The 17210-nt window shown below is 36.9% G+C and overlaps 1 protein-coding gene across 2 annotated transcripts; it reads left to right on the plus strand.

Moving 5' to 3' along the window:
* Nucleotides 1-2244: 2244 nt before the first annotated feature.
* Nucleotides 2245-7746, plus strand: LOC131164820 (uncharacterized). Of its 2 annotated transcripts, XM_058122307.1 has the most exons (8): nt 2286-2661; nt 2883-3250; nt 3425-3665; nt 3925-3992; nt 4495-6121; nt 6222-6343; nt 6469-6658; nt 6747-7746. In XM_058122307.1, the coding sequence occupies exons 3-8, from the start codon at nt 3503-3505 to the stop codon at nt 7331-7333; spliced, it is 2757 nt and encodes a 918-aa protein (XP_057978290.1). In that variant the 5' UTR covers nt 2286-2661; nt 2883-3250; nt 3425-3502; the 3' UTR covers nt 7334-7746. The 2 variants fall into 2 exon arrangements, with proteins under 2 accessions (XP_057978289.1, XP_057978290.1); XM_058122306.1 differs by lacking the exon at nt 2883-3250 and having other exon boundaries at nt 2245-2661.
* Nucleotides 7747-17210: the final 9464 nt, after the last annotated feature.

Here is a 17210-nt window from a genome sequence, read left to right on the forward strand (position 1 = left end):
ATATTTTGTATATAGGATATATATATATATATATATATATATTATGCTTCCGCTGTATTGTAATATAGTTTATAGATAGTCGTACTTGGTAACCCACTTGGGGGGTCAGGTGGTTTATATATGGTATCAAAGTTTCATGCAAAAAAAAAAAAAAAAGTAAAATTTTCTAGTCGTCACACTTATAGTAGATTGTGGAATCCTTGAGTGTGTCTCAAGGCGTGGACGTAGGTAAGAGGCTGAACCACGTCAAAATTGTTTATCGAGCTTTTCTTTAAAATTGTTTATTGAGCTTTTCTTCCCTACTTTTTTAGTTTATGTCTTGTGCATGATTTACATTTTATATATTGTGATATAATTGCTTGTATCTTACCAAAATTTATATTTTGTAGAGAAAAGCAAAAATATACAAAAGAGCCTATTCACCTCCCCTCTAGACTTGACTCTAGGGCCAACAGGTTTAACACAGCCTAACCCGTTTATAAACGGGTCAATTCGGACCCCGACCTATTTATTAAACGGATTAGCTGGGTTTGGGTTAGGTCACCCGTTTAAAAATAAAATGAAAGATTTTTTTTTAAATGCCATTTTATATGAAATGTTTAAAAAATTTTAAAATAAATAAATTAGATTTTTTAAACGAATGACATGTTTATTAAATGGGTGGGTTTTAGTTTACATAACAATCACCCGTTAATAAATGGGTCAATCCGAATCCAAATCCTTTTAATCCCGACCCGTTTATAACTTGTCTGAACCTGAACCTAACCCGTTAACCGATTTTACCACCTATAAAGGAAAAGAAGAAGGTCCACAACTAACTATTTAATAGAATATAATAATAGAGGTGCTAATAATTAATAGAAAACGTGAAAAATTCTATTCTCTATTTAATATTTTTTTAAACATTTAATAAATCCAACTATCACAATATATATATATATATATATATATATATATATATTATAGGAACAATTATTTACATGTAGTTTGATTAACTCAAGAGGACATAAAAGAATCAGTGCAATTAAACAAACAAGACGTACCTAAGCTGTTAAATATTTAATTACTAATACTAATGCTAAAAAAACACACGTATGCATGCAGACTCATTTAAAAATTAAATAAATTTATTATTTATTATTGTTGGGGGATCGAGTAAGGGCATGTTTCTGACGGGCCAGCGAATCACCGTTGAGGTTGTTGGTGGGCCCGGCCCAATGGGCCTGAGGCCAAGGTCCCCCACGCTCACGGGCAACGCCGACGCTTAGAGCGGCTTGTGGAAAGGGGCACCCCATACAATGTGAATTGAAAGTGACAAGAACAATTTTGTCACAATTTTATATTATATTTTATTTAGTTATTACAAAAAGTCATAAGTAAATAAAATATATATTTAAGTAGTGAATAAGATTGTAATTTTATATAGTAACATTTTATAAATTCTTAACCTAAACATAGCTTTACTATATCACCAACATATCTTTTAAGTAAAAAATACTTAATTAATTAGAAGTGATCAACGATATTACTTCTCAACCTATTAATCATTAGATATTATGTTAATATGTAGACCCACACTGCTTGAACCTGTACCAATATAAATATTTCATTTGCATGGATTCAGGTCTTTGTACATATATGATAACATATACAAAATTATTCTTGGGCATTTTGTGTATTGGCACATGACACGTTCTATTTTCCTAAGATAAGCAAGTTTATATGTAGTAGGATTAGGCACATATATTTCTTTAATAATATTGAAAGATAAAGTGGATTGCAAATCTCATATTTGGACTAAAATTGTAGTATAAACAACCTTCAATCTTTTGTTCTTCCATCCCATTTCTTAGTTGAATAATATTTTATAACCAAAAAACAGCAAGCTCCATATCCATCCATGTAACCAGAACACCAATCAGGATAAATTAATAGTGAAGTTTTGTGAAAGGATGACAGTCATTTTTCTTCTTAATTAGTTTCTCTATTGACATTAAGAAAAAGAAAATCCTTAATCCTCAATGAAAGACACCCCTAGGCCCTAAGTCACAGCGTTGTGCTTTTTTGTTGAAGCACAGAACTGACGGGTAATGGGTCCTCGTATAATTTACTAGTTATGAACTCCCAAAGAAATGAAAGCCACTCTGCACATGACACAAGAAACGAGCAATTCTGCATATTATTAATGTCGATATTCATTATCAAATTAGTATTTGATTCATGGCATTCCCTTCAATTTTGAAGAAACAAAATTCAAGAAGTGTATTCTTGCTTTCTCCGAGAGAGAGAGAGAGAGGGGCAGAGCTGCAGCACAAACGGCAAACATATAGCAGTGGGAGATGTAAATTTTCAGTCAGCGTCGCAATAAAAGCACACACTAATGGGCCATCCCCCATTCCCAACTACATTTCTTCCCTTCCTCTACCTTCATCGCTCTCTCTCTCTCTCTCTCTCTCTCTCTCTCTCTCTCTCTCTCCGTCTTTCTCCATTTTTTCTGAACAAGTAGGAGTAAAAAATCACAGATATTTGGGGGTTCCCCGAAGGTTCCTCAAATGAAATTTGACAATATTATTGTGCCAGCGCCCTTCTTTCCCACGGATCTGTTCTTCCATGCATGTCAGCTTCCTTAAACTATGGGCTTCTCTTCTGCTTCTGTTTCAGGTCTCTCTCTCTCTCTCTCTCTCCCTGTATTGTCTCTTATTTTATATTTTGTCCCTGAATGCCATGAAAGGCAAGTGGTAAGCAGCCTTGTATTTTACTCAATTGAGACAATAGGTAGCTAGCAAGCGCTGTATCTGGGATACTTGTACTTCACTTCACATGGCCCTCACCACATTATGAGTCTTACTTTTCTTTATTTTTTTTCCCTTATATTTTATTAGTTTCAAGCGAAAAAAACGACAAATTAATCAAGGATACAAGAAGGGTTTGCGGAATGGCTTAGATATATGGAGCAAAAGAAATTTAATTTTGCTATCCTCTTCGAGTGGAGTCACTGCTCTGATTCTAATATTGGTTTCAAATGCAATGAATGAAACTTCCCCGTTTCTTTGAAATTTTAGTTCATTTAGTCATGGGCCTCATGGAGGTGTTTCTGAGTTTGAAACAAAACCGGAGGCTGTGAACTGATGAAGAAGGAAAAAATGAAACTTCAACTGTGTAAACTTTGTCCATGGAAGCTCCAACTATGAACTTCCCATGGTCTTCCAGATGGGCCTTTGAAGAAAAAGAAAGAAACAAATTTAGAGGGGTATATGCAAAATCCCCATTCCCCACAATAGAACTTTTATTTTACGAAAAAACAAATCATGACTTTACTACTTTTTTCTTTAATTTTTGCTGTTGGAAACACCTTGGTGGATTTTATGCTCTTGGCATTTCAGTGGTTTGGGGTTTCTTTTAATTCTTTGTTTTCTGCCTTCAGGATCGATGGGATCACACTGGTGAGGTTGTCTAGGGTGAAAACTGAATACCAGAGCTGAGTACTCATCCTCCAGAGATCATGGCAAAGAGATCACCGATTGGAAGTCCCCTTGTTTGTGAAAAGTACCAGTCAGACTGTACGTGGGGTTTAATGAGTATCTTTCATTTCGGCCAAGGCCGTTTCAATCGGAAGCTGCTATCGAATGGGAGGCAAAGGCATGCAAACAGAAGACCTGCTGATGGTGAGAATTTCTTCCTTTTGTTGTCATAAGCTTCACTATTATCTTCACATGGGATTTGCTTGAAAATTTTGTTTGTGCTAAAATGTACTGGTTAAGAAATCTAGAAAATTTCACTTTAATTGCTTGTTCTAATGTTTTGTAGTTTGATATTGATGGTAGTGCATTTGATTTGAGTCCTGAAGCTTCTATCATCTTCAACAAATTTTTTTTTCTCTTTTAAAATAAATAAATAAATAAAAATTCCTCTCTTTCCCTGCAGCTACAGGTCATTCAAGGAGAAGACTTAATTTGCAAAAGAACCTTGATAAGAAGAGTAAAGGAATTACTGTGAGTACCATCAACCACCTTTGAAGTTCATATTTAATACTGATTTTTAGGAAATGAACTTAGCCAACAAAATTATATTTAGCATTGTAAGATACCACTGGATCTCTATGTTATCTTCCTTTTTCTTAATATGTTTATCATCAATTTTATTTTGTTTTTGACTACATCAAGGAGTTGATTATTTAGCATTTATCATTCCCTCAATAGAGGAAAAAAGTGCTTTGACCGACATTGGCTCTTCAGTGGTATTATTTGTTAATGTAGCAGTTCTAATCACGGAGTCTCAGTAGAAAGAATAAGGAACCCCTTCCTTTTCTTTTCCATCATGGTTTCTTATTAGCCAATGCTGTCACAGAAAGAAACTAAGCAGTTAAATAGCCATTCTAGATGTTCCAGTTTAACTTTTGCTCTGTTTTACATCATAGCCTGAATTTTATGAAACAGCAGAAACAAAAAGAGCAAATTTACAACAAGATTGTAATGGCAATTTTAACTGCTTCAGGATAGAGTTGAGAACAAAACTCCAACTGTGGATACGGGTAAGGCAATTGTAAAGAGACTCAAAGAAGGAGAGGTGTCCACAAGGCAGCACCTAAAAAAGCAGATTAATTCAGCTAATCATGGTCACAAAGCTTTTCAAACTCCTGATCATGGTCAGGGAGATGCCATGGCAACAGGGCGTTGGCATTCTCATTCTTCAGTGATGGAAAAATCTTCTGATGTGCTGGACTCAGCAGCAACAACACAGAAGTTCTGCAATGATATCCATCTTGAAAATGGAAGAGATCATAGAGACAAACAGAAAAGTGTAAATTGTGTTGTTAAGTATGACCGGCTTAATGAGATCAATATGCAGCTGGTTGAGATGAATGAAGCAGTCGAGGCATTTATAAACCAGAAGTTCATGGATGGAAAGTTCCTTGGCAAAGATGGAGCAAACCAACAGTCGAAGCAGTTTTCGGATGCACTAATGACTCTAAATTCAAACAAGGAATTGTTTCTGAAACTCCTACGAGATCCAAATTCTCTGTTAGCTAAACACATCCAAGACATGAGGCATTCTCAAGCTGGGAAAGAACAGATGAAATCATCATCCAAAACTGAATTGTCAAATTTTGAAAATAGTAAAGTGAGGCACTGTGGAGAGCCTGCACTCAGAAGTCAAAAGTGCCAAAAGCAAAATACACCGTATTTATTCTGGAAAAAGTCTCAGAATAATTACCCACTGGAGGGAAGTGGTAATTCCCCAACTTCAAATAGAATGGTTGGATTGAAGCCTGACCTGGCAGCTGTGCACAATTCTGTAAGCAAAGGCAGTCAACTGTCAAGCAAAGGGAATAGTGCTGCACCAGCAAAATTTTCCTTTGGAGATATTAGAAGGAAATTTAAACATGCAATGGGAGAAAGGAAAGAAGAGCAGCTATGGATTCCAATGAATGGTGATTTACATAAATTTCCAGGGAACTGGCAGGGCTCAGAAGTTGGGGGAAAAGGAATTGATGGGGTGATTGCTGAAACTAACGCACCATGTAGAACCTATATTGATGAGGGTAGAGCTCCCAAACCTCCAATTAACATCAAGAGGATAAATGGGATAGGCAAGCTAGAAACTTTTCAATCAAGCAGAAATGAAGCCACTGAATGTGCTTGTAAGAACTTGCACTTGTCAACTGTCAAGCATTCAAATCAAAGAGATTCTGACATATATGTTGAAGCTAAGAAACGCATCTCGGAGATGTTAACTAGTGGAGGTAAGGATGGGTATTCTGCCAGAAAACAAGTTCCCAGAAGGTTGGGAAGGATACTATCATTGCCTGAATATGACTTCTTGCCTGCATCCAGTCCTGTCAGGGACAATGAGCATTGCTTTAATAGTGCACAGATGGCATTAACCCCCAACAATAATTTTCGAATAGGCAACAAGAATAATTTGCCACTTCAATATGAAAGGAAAACCGGCTGCCAAGATCTCCTCAGGAAGAATGCGGAGGTTCTGCCATGCACTGTTCAAAAGAAGCACAAGGATCAAAAGCCATTTGACTTCTTACCAAATATTTCAGAGAATATTTTTTCCCTAACCGAAAAGCAGGAGAGCAACTCTTCCCCTAGAGATGGTTCGAAGCCAAAAGGTACAATCTTTTTTTTTTTTCAAGTCTTGATTATGCAGCTCCTTGAACTTTTTCAGGCTATTGAAACAATGTTAGACTAAAAGTGATATCATGCTTCCAGGAGATGCTAATATTTTGCAAATTTCTTTGAACCCAAATTGCAAAGCCATTGTCAATGCTAAGCAAAGGACTGATGCAGGCAATATATGCGAGAAAATTGGAAATTTGGAATGCTTAATACAGGTAAATGACTTAATAAAAATATATAATTATATTTATTGGATCACTTAAAAATTATCATGTACAATCTTTTCCTTTTCTTTTTTGATCCTGTCTCGACATGTTCCACTAAATTTTGGCCTTTCCAGGATTTACCTGCAGGGAATCAAACATCAACAGTGTCATCATATTCTTCTTCACCAAATGCTTCAAGCATTGAAAAAGCAGAAGATTTGGATAGCATTAAAGATAAAATGGAGCAGCCAAGTCCGGTATCTATTCTTGAGCCATTTTTTGTAGAAGATATTTCCAGCCCTGAAACTACCACATCTAAACCTGGTAAACTTTCGAAATGGGAATTTAGATCTTTTCGATTTGTTGTATATTTGAATCTGCAATTTGTGCTAACTCAATAAAAAATCTCCAGCTGAGCCACCAAGGCAACGATTACCGATTAATTTCGAACAACACAGCCCCACTGTGCTTTCCCTGTCAAGCTCAGAAATAAGTTCATGCCCTTGTACGGAGGACTGGGAGTTTATCCATCAGCATGTAATGGCTGTGTTGCAAGATTCTGGTTTGTACTGTGATGAACTGTCAGTAAAGTGGCATTCTTCAAACCAACAGCTTGACCAATCCTTGTTTGACGAAGCACAATTATTTCCCACCCAGTCCTATAATGATCGTAAGCTGCTTTGTGATTGTATCAGTGAAGTTTTTCTGGAGGTATATCAAAATTATTTTGGATGTTCCCCTTGGATATCATCTACCAAACCAATGATCTGGTCAGTCATAGTTCAGAAAAATGTGGTTCGTGAAGTGATCAAAGGTGTTAATCAGCACCTTCTCCCGCAGATGCCACCACACACACTGGAGCAGCTTGTTGCAAAAGATTTGGCCAAACCTGGAACATGGATGGACATTCGAATTGATGCAGAAGATACCGTTATCGAGATGTTAGAAGCCATTTTAGATGAATTAATAATGGAGAACCTATGTGAGCTGCAAACTTGAAGTCCAAAGTGTTTTCTCATACTATTACCCAAATTTGGAAACAAAAACTCCGTACAGATGCTGGAGCTTGTGCTATACAGCCAGAATTTTGGAAATTCATCAGCTGACAGGAGGTTCGTTGGCGCTTTAAACCTCTCTTAGAGCTTACATTAACTCACAAACACTATTGAATATAGTCTCCCCTCTTGGCTAACCGTCAACATGAATGATTCGCACAAATAGTCATGTTTATTTGGATCAAGAATTTTACTTCGAGATGGGAGAGGAGAGGAAAGGAAAGGAAAAGAAAATAAGGAGGGAATGCATTCTTCATTGTATTTTTCTTTTGTATTAAATTTTATTAAAAATAAATGTTTATTTTTATATGATTAAAAATTAAAAAAATTAAATATTAATGATGTGTAAAATTAAAATTTTGTTCATGAATTTGATATATTTTAAATTTTTTTTTTTATTTTTCTTAATAATCAAATGCAAAAATGTGAATTTCTTGACATTTTCATTTCCTTTCTCTAATATTTTCGAGTTTTGATTGGGCCTTAGTGATTAACCAACTGTAATTCTATTCATAGCGAATGTTATATTTTTATTCTTGTATCGTGTAAAGAAAGTGTGGAAAGGATGATTTGGCTGCTTGTGTTTTTAGGGTGTTTGGATGAGATTGTTTGTAACTATTTGTTCAATGTTTGCAACCTTGTAAAACAAAGAAATAACACTAGCATTCCAGTTCTGAATTTTTGGTTAATAGGCTTTGTCAAGCTCTTTAACAACACAATTTCTGAGAAAGTGCACTTAATAGAGGGACACTAATATGTGAGAACATGGTTATCGGAGATTAAACTGGATTTTGAGGAAAGCGTGTAGTAGCATTGAATGGGGGTTTGAGGAAGGAATCCTTGGTAAGATGGGCTACTAAATGGATCATGCTCATCATGCAAGGTTGTTAAAATCGAGGAGTTTTTATGGACACATGAGCATCCTTTGATCCAAAAATTTAAGTCTATTAGGTCTTGAACCGAATCATGTATCAAGCATTCATCATTCACTCTATTTTTTTTAATGTGAGACAAAACTTATGAGTGAAGTTTTCAACAATCTCTTCTTAACTTATGAAAGTCGAGGTGTGATCCTAAGAGGGAGGTGAATTGGACATTTTAAAAATTTTATACGAAAGTTGTTAGCTTTGGTGTAACCCCAAGAGGGGGGAGGGGGGGAGGTTAATTGGGTATTTAAAGTTTATCGCCTAAGTCTAGTAGTTTTAACAATAATGTAACACAACCTAGGGTCAATCTATGCGATTAACAAACAAGCGTACACATGCAGTAAAGAAAGTGTGGAAATGTAAAAAACACGCAAGATATGTTATCGAGGTTCGGCCAAATTGCCTACGTCCCCGCCTTGACTATCAAGCACAAGAATTACTACTATAATGCTCACTTAAGCGAGTGGAGCGACACCTAATACAATTAGGTCAATTCAAGGGGCTGACTTCAACTGACACGCCTTAACAGGATGATACACCTAACTTTCCTAACCGAGTCTAAGTCAATCCGGAACTATTCCGCAGGGCTAGTCTCCCTCTCCAGGCCCATGCCTGGAATACAACCAATGTGTATAAAACGTTTGTACGCGGAAATTCGCTTCTAGGCAAGCAGATGTGTGCACCAGTATAACTTAATCAACAATGCAAGTACAAATGATATGTAAATATGGTCAGTGCTCTAATGTGTGCTTAAGCACTTAATCACGTATACGATTTCAGTTTAGATCTAGAGTGTAAACCCAAGCAATATTTGAAACACACTATATGAACAATATAATATTAGATCAGGGTTTCAGAATATGCTAAGCAAGTTCAAACAAACAAACTCAATAGTAAATTTCAATATTCAAGGCACACTAAAGTTGTTTGAAGCACTAGCTTTTGAGAAGGAATTTTGCACATTAAATCTAGGTTTAGGTACCTTACAACAACGATGCAAGAACCACAACCCTCAAGGTTATTCCACACCAAATTTATCAAATGAAATTGGTGGAAGAACCTTAATGCTAAACTCTCTCAAAAAATCGATCAACCAATAATACAAGTGAGAGTTTAAGCTATGAATATTAAACACAATAGCCTTGGACAATACTCATAATGCTTAGAGAAAAGAATGAGGAGTATGTGAGTGTTTGGAAGTATTATTTGGCTGATAAAGGGTTTTGAAAGTTGAGAGAATTTTTGCCCTAATCAAGTTTGCTAATTTCTTGCTAATTAAGACAAATGAATGAGTATATATAGGCAAGGAGAGATTTTTGACCATTGGGATATAATGGGTATAATTAGATTTGTTTAACGAACCATTAAGAACATTAACCCTTTTTACCCCATTTAAAAATTCAGTAAAAATTATTTTAACCCGCAAGGTTCACATACCCGACTAAAGGTTCGAGTGCCCGAACAGACACAATCAAAAATACAACTTTTAACGATTTGGGTACCTGAATGATGAGTCGGTCTACTGAAACAAAGTCAGTAGCAAATGTTCGATAGTTCAGGTGCCCGACTCATAATTCGGTTAACCGAGCTAGGCAGTTCGGTCGCCCGAGCCTCCATTTGAACGCAAACCATCGATCACCCGAGTATTTGAAAAGTGCCCTGACAGGCTTTCGGGTGCCCGACAAAGGTACGTTAAAAAATGATCCGGTGCCCGAAGACCAAGTCAACATGTTAACTGGTTCAGTCGCCCGAACCGCTTTACACAGCAAAGGTTTGGTCGCTCGCACCCTCTCATTTTTCCCATTAAGTGCATTTTATCCTGGTTTTGATTCTCCTGATTAAGATAAGTGATGTAGGGGACTTTGTGTCCTTAGTGTAGGTACCTAAGGTCGTTTTAAGCATACCTACCTACCATGCATGATGTAAATTATTATAAGCTATACACGTGCACAGTTCATAATAAATTACAACCCAAAATGAAGAACTAAGCAAATGAATATAAATTACAACATATAGATCTTCATTCTTTGGCACGAACATCGTACGCCATCATGATATGTTTTTTAGTGCTGAAGCACGCACAAGGTGATCCTGCATGCAATTCTCAGTACAGCCATTAGTACCAAGAGTATTTGTCATAATCAAAAACTAGGTGTGACCTATAAGGTCAACAATCTCCCCTTTTTGATGATGACAAGTACTTTATGCTAAAGTGGGTTCAACCAAAAAGGGCTCCCCCTGACTTTATGCATAAAGATAATTAAAGTAATGGGTAATAAGGGATGTAAATAAAATGAAGCACAATAATACCCACTTTTGTCTAGTCTCCCCCTTTTGGCAACAGCAAAAAGGGTTAAGCAATAAAGCGCGAAGGCAAAGTATGTCCTTTAGATACAAAAGATATATTAAGAAAATTCGACAGCAAGCCACTTGAAAGTAAAACAATCACGATCATAACTGTGTACCTAAGTGACCTATTTGGAGTTATAATGAACAATATATAACATATTTCAATCAATTAATCCAAACAGAATATGCATTGAGGAAGTATAAGCAGCATGCAGTACATTAACAATCTTAATGTTCTATACTTCCCCAATTGATGATTATGCAAGGATGAAGATTAATTTTTCATTTGGCTTTCAATCATCCTTTCAAAAATGTTTTAAAGTTAATTTTATCATAATCATCTCTAGTTGCCAAAACAAACATGTATACCCAAAAGGTATAGTATAATAAAAAAAAAAAACATGAGAGTCTGCTACCAATTGTTATAACTACGTGGTAGAGAAGATATCAACTATTAAAATACCACTAATTATAAGGACATGTTGTTTTGATACCAATTGTTATTGTATTTTCCAAAGGCTATAAAGGTGAATGCAAAATACATATTTATTTTCTCAGAGCCTAATGATTTTAAAGGTAAAAGATTCCCCCTAAGATTATGCATTTTCTTTATAAATCAACTTGAGTAAAATTCACAAAATATTTTAGAAACACACTCAAGTTTTAAGGAGTTTAGCATTAAGAAAATGATATTAGGTTACGTGCAAAAGGTTTCAAAAATTTTTGGCAGCATTTTGTCTAAAGATGTAAGCAATCCATAAGAATCTATCAATATTCAAGCGCGTTAAATAAATACGCACAACCAGCCCCGAGGAATTTAAAAAATTTAACGCAAATGAGCCAAGCGTAAGTATCTAAACTTTAAGAATAAATCACATTTGCACACAACAAAGAAAATCATCTCAATTATTTTGGGCAAATGACTATAGAAAATTCGGCAGCATGTCGGCTGTAAACAGGACATTTCCCAAAATTAACCTGCACAAAAAAAATTCTCAAACATGCAGTATTTCAAAAGTAAGGCATGCAAGAACCTATAATCTACAAGCAAACAATTCTCATCAACTGCATCTGCCATGCAAGAGACTTTCTGTACTAAGCATATATTTCAATAGAATAGTCATTTAAGCACAAGCGCATGCAAATCAAAATATTACAAATATATATCATAATCAAAAGCACAGTCACCATATCATAGTATCTGCGTGTGTGTGGTGAATGTGATCGTCAAAAGAAACAAATATATAAGTTGTTTTAAAAATAAATACAAACCAAATGAAAAATGTATCTGAATAAAACATAACAGATGATCAAATAAGAAGCTATAGCATGACGAAATGGATCCTCATGAAGCACTCCTAGGTCTCTCCGTCGTCATGATCATCATCTCCCTTTTCACCGCTCACCTCCATCTGGTCATCCTCCCCAACGTCCTCGTTATTCATCTCTCGCACCCGCTCACCGAGGATATGGAAGTTAGCCCGTACCTCGGACTGGAACTCGGTGAACTCACTGTATAGGGAGTCTAGTCTAGCCTGTGAAAAAGACACCTGCTTAGTCCCATGGAGACACGGAACTCCTGAAATGAGACTGAGAGATCAGTGATAGCTGTCATGATCTCGGTGCTAGATGGTACATGAGGTAGCTCTTGTGGGGCCTCTTGAGCTTGTGGGTCTCTCTCATGTGCAGTGGGCAACCACATGTTGCCAGTGAGCTCGTAACCCATCAAATTTAAGGTGGTGGAGTTGAATACGTCGTAGGGCTGGACTTTCTTGATGGTGGCAAGTGGTGACCTATTAAGTCTCTCTCTAACAAATATCCTGGACAAGATCCCACCATAGGGTAGAATAATCCTCTTTCTAACGGTTTTTATGAACATCCACTATAGGATCAATCTAGGCAGGTCTAGCTTCTTCCTGGTGAAGAGGCACCACATAACAAAACAATCCAAGTATGACACATGATCCCTCGATCCTGACTTGGGCAAGATGTTATAGGAAATCAGGTGGTGTACCACCTTTGCCTCTAGAGTCAAGGATCTGTAGTTGGGGGTATGGGTCAAATCAGTTACAGGGTTTGTCATAACTAAATTGACGAAAGTGCTCACCGTGAAGTCCTGCTCGGCTATCTAGGTGGAGGAAGAGTCGGGACAGATGAAGTCGCCACGCTGGATCTCAAAGGTCTCTGCCAAGTAGGCATTGTCAAAGTGGAGATCCGTCTCGAGCACCCTGGAGTAGTAGCCCTGCCCATCTTGAGCGAGATTGGCATAGAAGAGCCGGACGAGTAGTAGGCACATCCCTCTGGGCTAAAAGGCTATAAACTCATACCATCCTTGATATCAAAACATGTCAAGAATGTTGTTAAAGTGAGTTTGCATGAATTCGATATCAAGAATTTTTCCCAGAATGGGATCTTTGAGACGAAAAATTTTCTCGTACATAATTCACCGATCAGGTGTGGGAAACCACTCCTCTAATGGAACACCCGCGGCAACACGTCTTCATTCTCTGGCCATGGAGACAAATCTCAAGTAAGGTTGGGCTAGGATGTGAGAGGAGAAACTAAGAAGGCTCTTAAATTTGTGGAAGAAATGAACCATTTTTCGTGGAGAACCGTATATATCAGCGCGGTTCGGGCGCCTGAGCATGAGTTCGGTCACCCGAACAACTTTAAATATGGGAACCCTCTGAGTCTTTTTTGTAGCCCAAACACTGGTTTGGTTGGCTGAATATTAAGCACCATTTTGTATTGCCAGGGTCGGCCGCCTGAATTGTTTTTGAATTGTTCTGATCGGTCGCCCAAAATATCGGTTCGGTAGTCCGAATATATGGTTGGGGACCTGATGACAGTTTAGCAGCCCGAGATAATTTGAACCTGAAGGTTCAGCCGCCTAAAGTGTGGTCAATGGCTTGGTCAAACTTCTGGTTCGGTCGACCAAAGTACACATGTACTGATGGGTTCGGTCGCCCAACCTTAGTCCACTTGTTTTTATTTGATTAGTTTTTCAAAGCTAGAGACCCTATTGATTACCTGTAGGATTTAAGGCAATGATATGGCTTCAGGATAATATTAGGACAGGATTTTCGGCTTTAATTTCTAAACCTCAAAGTTGTACAATGGACAAAGTATGCTTAACGTTAGATGTATATTTAAGCAAGGGTTAAGTAATTTGAAGTTTAAATACAAGGCAAACATGCCATGTCCATTTAGGAGTGGATTTTCATTCAAACAACCAATGATTTATATTTTAACCAATAAGAATATTCATTTAGTCCAGATTGGTTTTGTACTTGAATTCACATTTTGGCTTAATTCCTCAAGACACTTAGTATGCTCTTGAATGGTGGATATACTAAGATTTTATATTTATCAGCCCCAACCCACTTCCTAACCCCTTAGAGAATGTTACCCCTTAATCCTAACTACTAAGGAAGAGCTGTGTGATCATGTAATTCCTGTGTGAGCAAGTTTTTCCTTGACTTTCAAGGGGTTTTCCTTCTTAACAACTCATACCATTTTTCTTCCTTTTATTTTCAATAAGTTAGGGGTTGGTGGTTCCTTGATTTTCCATACCTGTTTGGGCTTCACACCTTTTCTTTTAAACGGACAATCAAATTTTGTGTGCCCCTTCTTTTTGCATAAGATGCATATGGTGTGAATGTATGGACTAGAGGAGGTACTAGCATAGTGTTTCGATTCTTTTACAAAGTACCCCATGTATAGGTTCTTCTTTTTCCTATTTTCAATTCCATTAAAACTTATACCTTCTTTATCTAAGGTCATCCTTTGTGAACCTAAAAGTTTGTCAAAATTTTCTTTACCTCTAGTGAATGTATGAATGATCTTATATTGGTCTTCTATTTTCTTTTCTAGATCTTGAATTTTTAAGTTCTCCAAATTTTTGCAAACATTCTGAAGTTTCAAAAGTTCTTTAAACAAATTGTTTGCTTTACTTTCAAGATCTGCAATCAAGTGGTTCTTTTCATTATCACTAGAAGCTTTAGATTTCAAAACAGCCAATTTTTTTTTCTAATGATTCATTCTTGCTCTCTAGTCTTTTAATTCTCAAATTATTTTCTCTTTCAGCAAGAATTTTCGAGTCACATTCCTTAAAGCATGCATCATACTTGTTTTTCAGCACAGAGTATTTCTTATTTGATTTTACAAGTAACTTATAAGTCCTCATGTATTCAATTTGCAGTTCCTCATAAGTTGACATGCTCTCACTATCACTACTATCATATGATTCACAATCAGACATATCATTCAAATCAGCATATGAATCATGCTCATATTCATCTACTAAGACAGAAGGAACTGAGATAGCCTCATCATTGGTTAAAGCTACATAACACAGGTTACCTTCCTTAAGATCAGTGGAGCCTGAGTCTCGTGGAGAGAAATCTTCCTTTTGCATGGACGCACTGTATCTTCACTTAAGTTCATCCCAAATTTGCTTAGCACTACTACAAGCCATAACCTCACATAAAACATTAAAATCTAAAGCATGTAGTAAGGTATTCATGACATCAAAATTTACCTGTACTAAGTCCCTATCATGATCATTCAGTTCACTCTCAGATTTAGGAACATTAGTACACCCAATAGGTTTCATAGGCACACAATCACCCTTATCAATGACTCTCCAAAATTTCTAATTTAAGGCTTTCACATACACAGTCATTCTAAATTTCTATATAGCATAATCATTACCACAGAATACAGGTGGGTGTGTGACCAGTCTTCCCTCACATGAAGGGGATGCACTAACATGAGCCATCATGATCTTTTACTAAGTGATGTCTAAGTCTAAGTTACGAGACTCTGATACCAATTGTTAGCTTTGGTGCAACCCCAAAAGGGGGGAGTGAATTGGGTATTTAAAGTTTATCGCCTAGGTCTACTGGTTTTAACAATAATGTAACATAGCCTAGGGTCAATCTATGCGATTAACAAATAAGCATACACGTGCACTAAAGAAAGTTCGAAAATGTAAAGAACACGCACGATATGTTATCGAGGTTCAGCCAAATTGTCTACATCCTCGCCTTAGCTATCAAGCACAAGGATTACCACTATAATGCTCACTTAAGCGGGTGGAGCGGCACCTAATACAACCAGGTCAATTCAAGGGGCTAACCTCAACCGATACGCCTTAACAGGATGGTACACCTAACTTTCCTAATCGGGTCTAAGTCAATCTGGGACTATTCCACAGGACTAGTCTCCCTATTCAGGCCTGTGCCTGGAATACAACCAATGTGTATAAAACGTTTGAATACAGAAATTTGCTTTTAGACAAGCAGATGTGTGCACCAGTATAGCTCAATCAACAATGCAAGCACAAATGATATGTAAATATGCTCAGTACTCTAATGTGTGCTTAAACACTCAATCACGTATAAGATTTCAGTTTAGATCTAGAGTGTAAACCCGAGCAATATTTGAAACACACTATATGAACAATACAATATTAGATCAAGGTTTTAGAATATGCTAAGCAAGTTCAAGCAAACAAACTCAATAGTAAATTTCAATATTCAAGGCACACTAGAGTTGTTTGAAGCACTAGCTTTTGAGAATGATTTTTGCACACAAAATCTAGGTTTAGGTACCTTGCAACAATGATGCAAGAACCACAACCCTCAAGGTTGTTCCACACCAAATTTATCAAATGAAATTGGTGGAATAACCTTAATGCTAAACTCTCTCAAAAAATCGATCAACCAATAATACAAGTGAGAGTTTAAGCTATGAATATTAAACACAATAGCCTTGGACAATACTCACAATGCTTAGAGAAAATAATGAGGAGTATGTGAGTGTTTAGAAGTATTATTTGGCTAATAAAGGGTTTTGAAAGTTGAGAGAATTTTTGCCCTAATCAAGTTTGCTAATTACTTGCTAATTAAGACAAATGAATGAGTATGTATAGGCAAGGAGGGATTTTTGACGTTGGGGATATAATGGGTATAATTAGATTTGTTTAACGGACTATTAAGAACATTGACCCTTTTTACCCTATTTAAAAATTCAGTAAAAATTATTTGAACCCGTGAGGTTCGGGTGCCAGACCAAAGGTTCGAGTGCTCGAACAGACAGTCAAAAATACAACTTTTAACGGTTGGGGTGCTTGAATGATGAGTCAGTCGGCTGAAACAAAGTCAGTAGAAAATATTCGATAGTTCAAGTGCCCGACTCATAGTTCGGTTAACCGAACCAGGAAGTTCGGTCGCCCGAGCCTCCATTTGAATGCAAACATCGGTCGCCCAAGTAGTTGAAAAGTGCCCTGACAGGCTTTCGGGTGCCCGAGGAAGGTACATTCAAAAAGGTTCGGGTGCCCGAAGACCAAGTCAATGTGTTAACGGGTTCGATTGTCCGAGCCGCTTTACACGACAAAGGTTCGGTCGCTCGAACCCTCTCATCTTTTCCCATTAAGTGCATTTTATCCTGGTTTTGATTCTCCTAATTAAGATAAGTGATGTAGGGGACTTTGTGTCCTTAGTGTAGGTACCTAAGGTCCAACTAAGTTTGTTTTGAGCATAC

Source organism: Malania oleifera, chromosome 9 (genome assembly GCF_029873635.1).
Source record: "Malania oleifera isolate guangnan ecotype guangnan chromosome 9, ASM2987363v1, whole genome shotgun sequence".
NCBI classification, from domain to species: domain Eukaryota; kingdom Viridiplantae; phylum Streptophyta; class Magnoliopsida; order Santalales; family Ximeniaceae; genus Malania; species Malania oleifera.

Bases quoted from the DNA above. Each gene is read 5' to 3' on its own strand.
- LOC131164820 (XM_058122306.1), top strand. From the start codon at position 3,503: ATGGCAAAGAGATCACCGATTGGAAGTCCCCTTGTTTGTGAAAAGTAC. The intron at 3,666-3,924 runs GTGAGAATTTCT...CTTTCCCTGCAG, and splicing joins AAACAGAAGACCTGCTGATG to CTACAGGTCATTCAAGGAGA. The intron at 6,659-6,746 runs GTAAACTTTCGA...AAAAATCTCCAG, and splicing joins AACTACCACATCTAAACCTG to CTGAGCCACCAAGGCAACGA.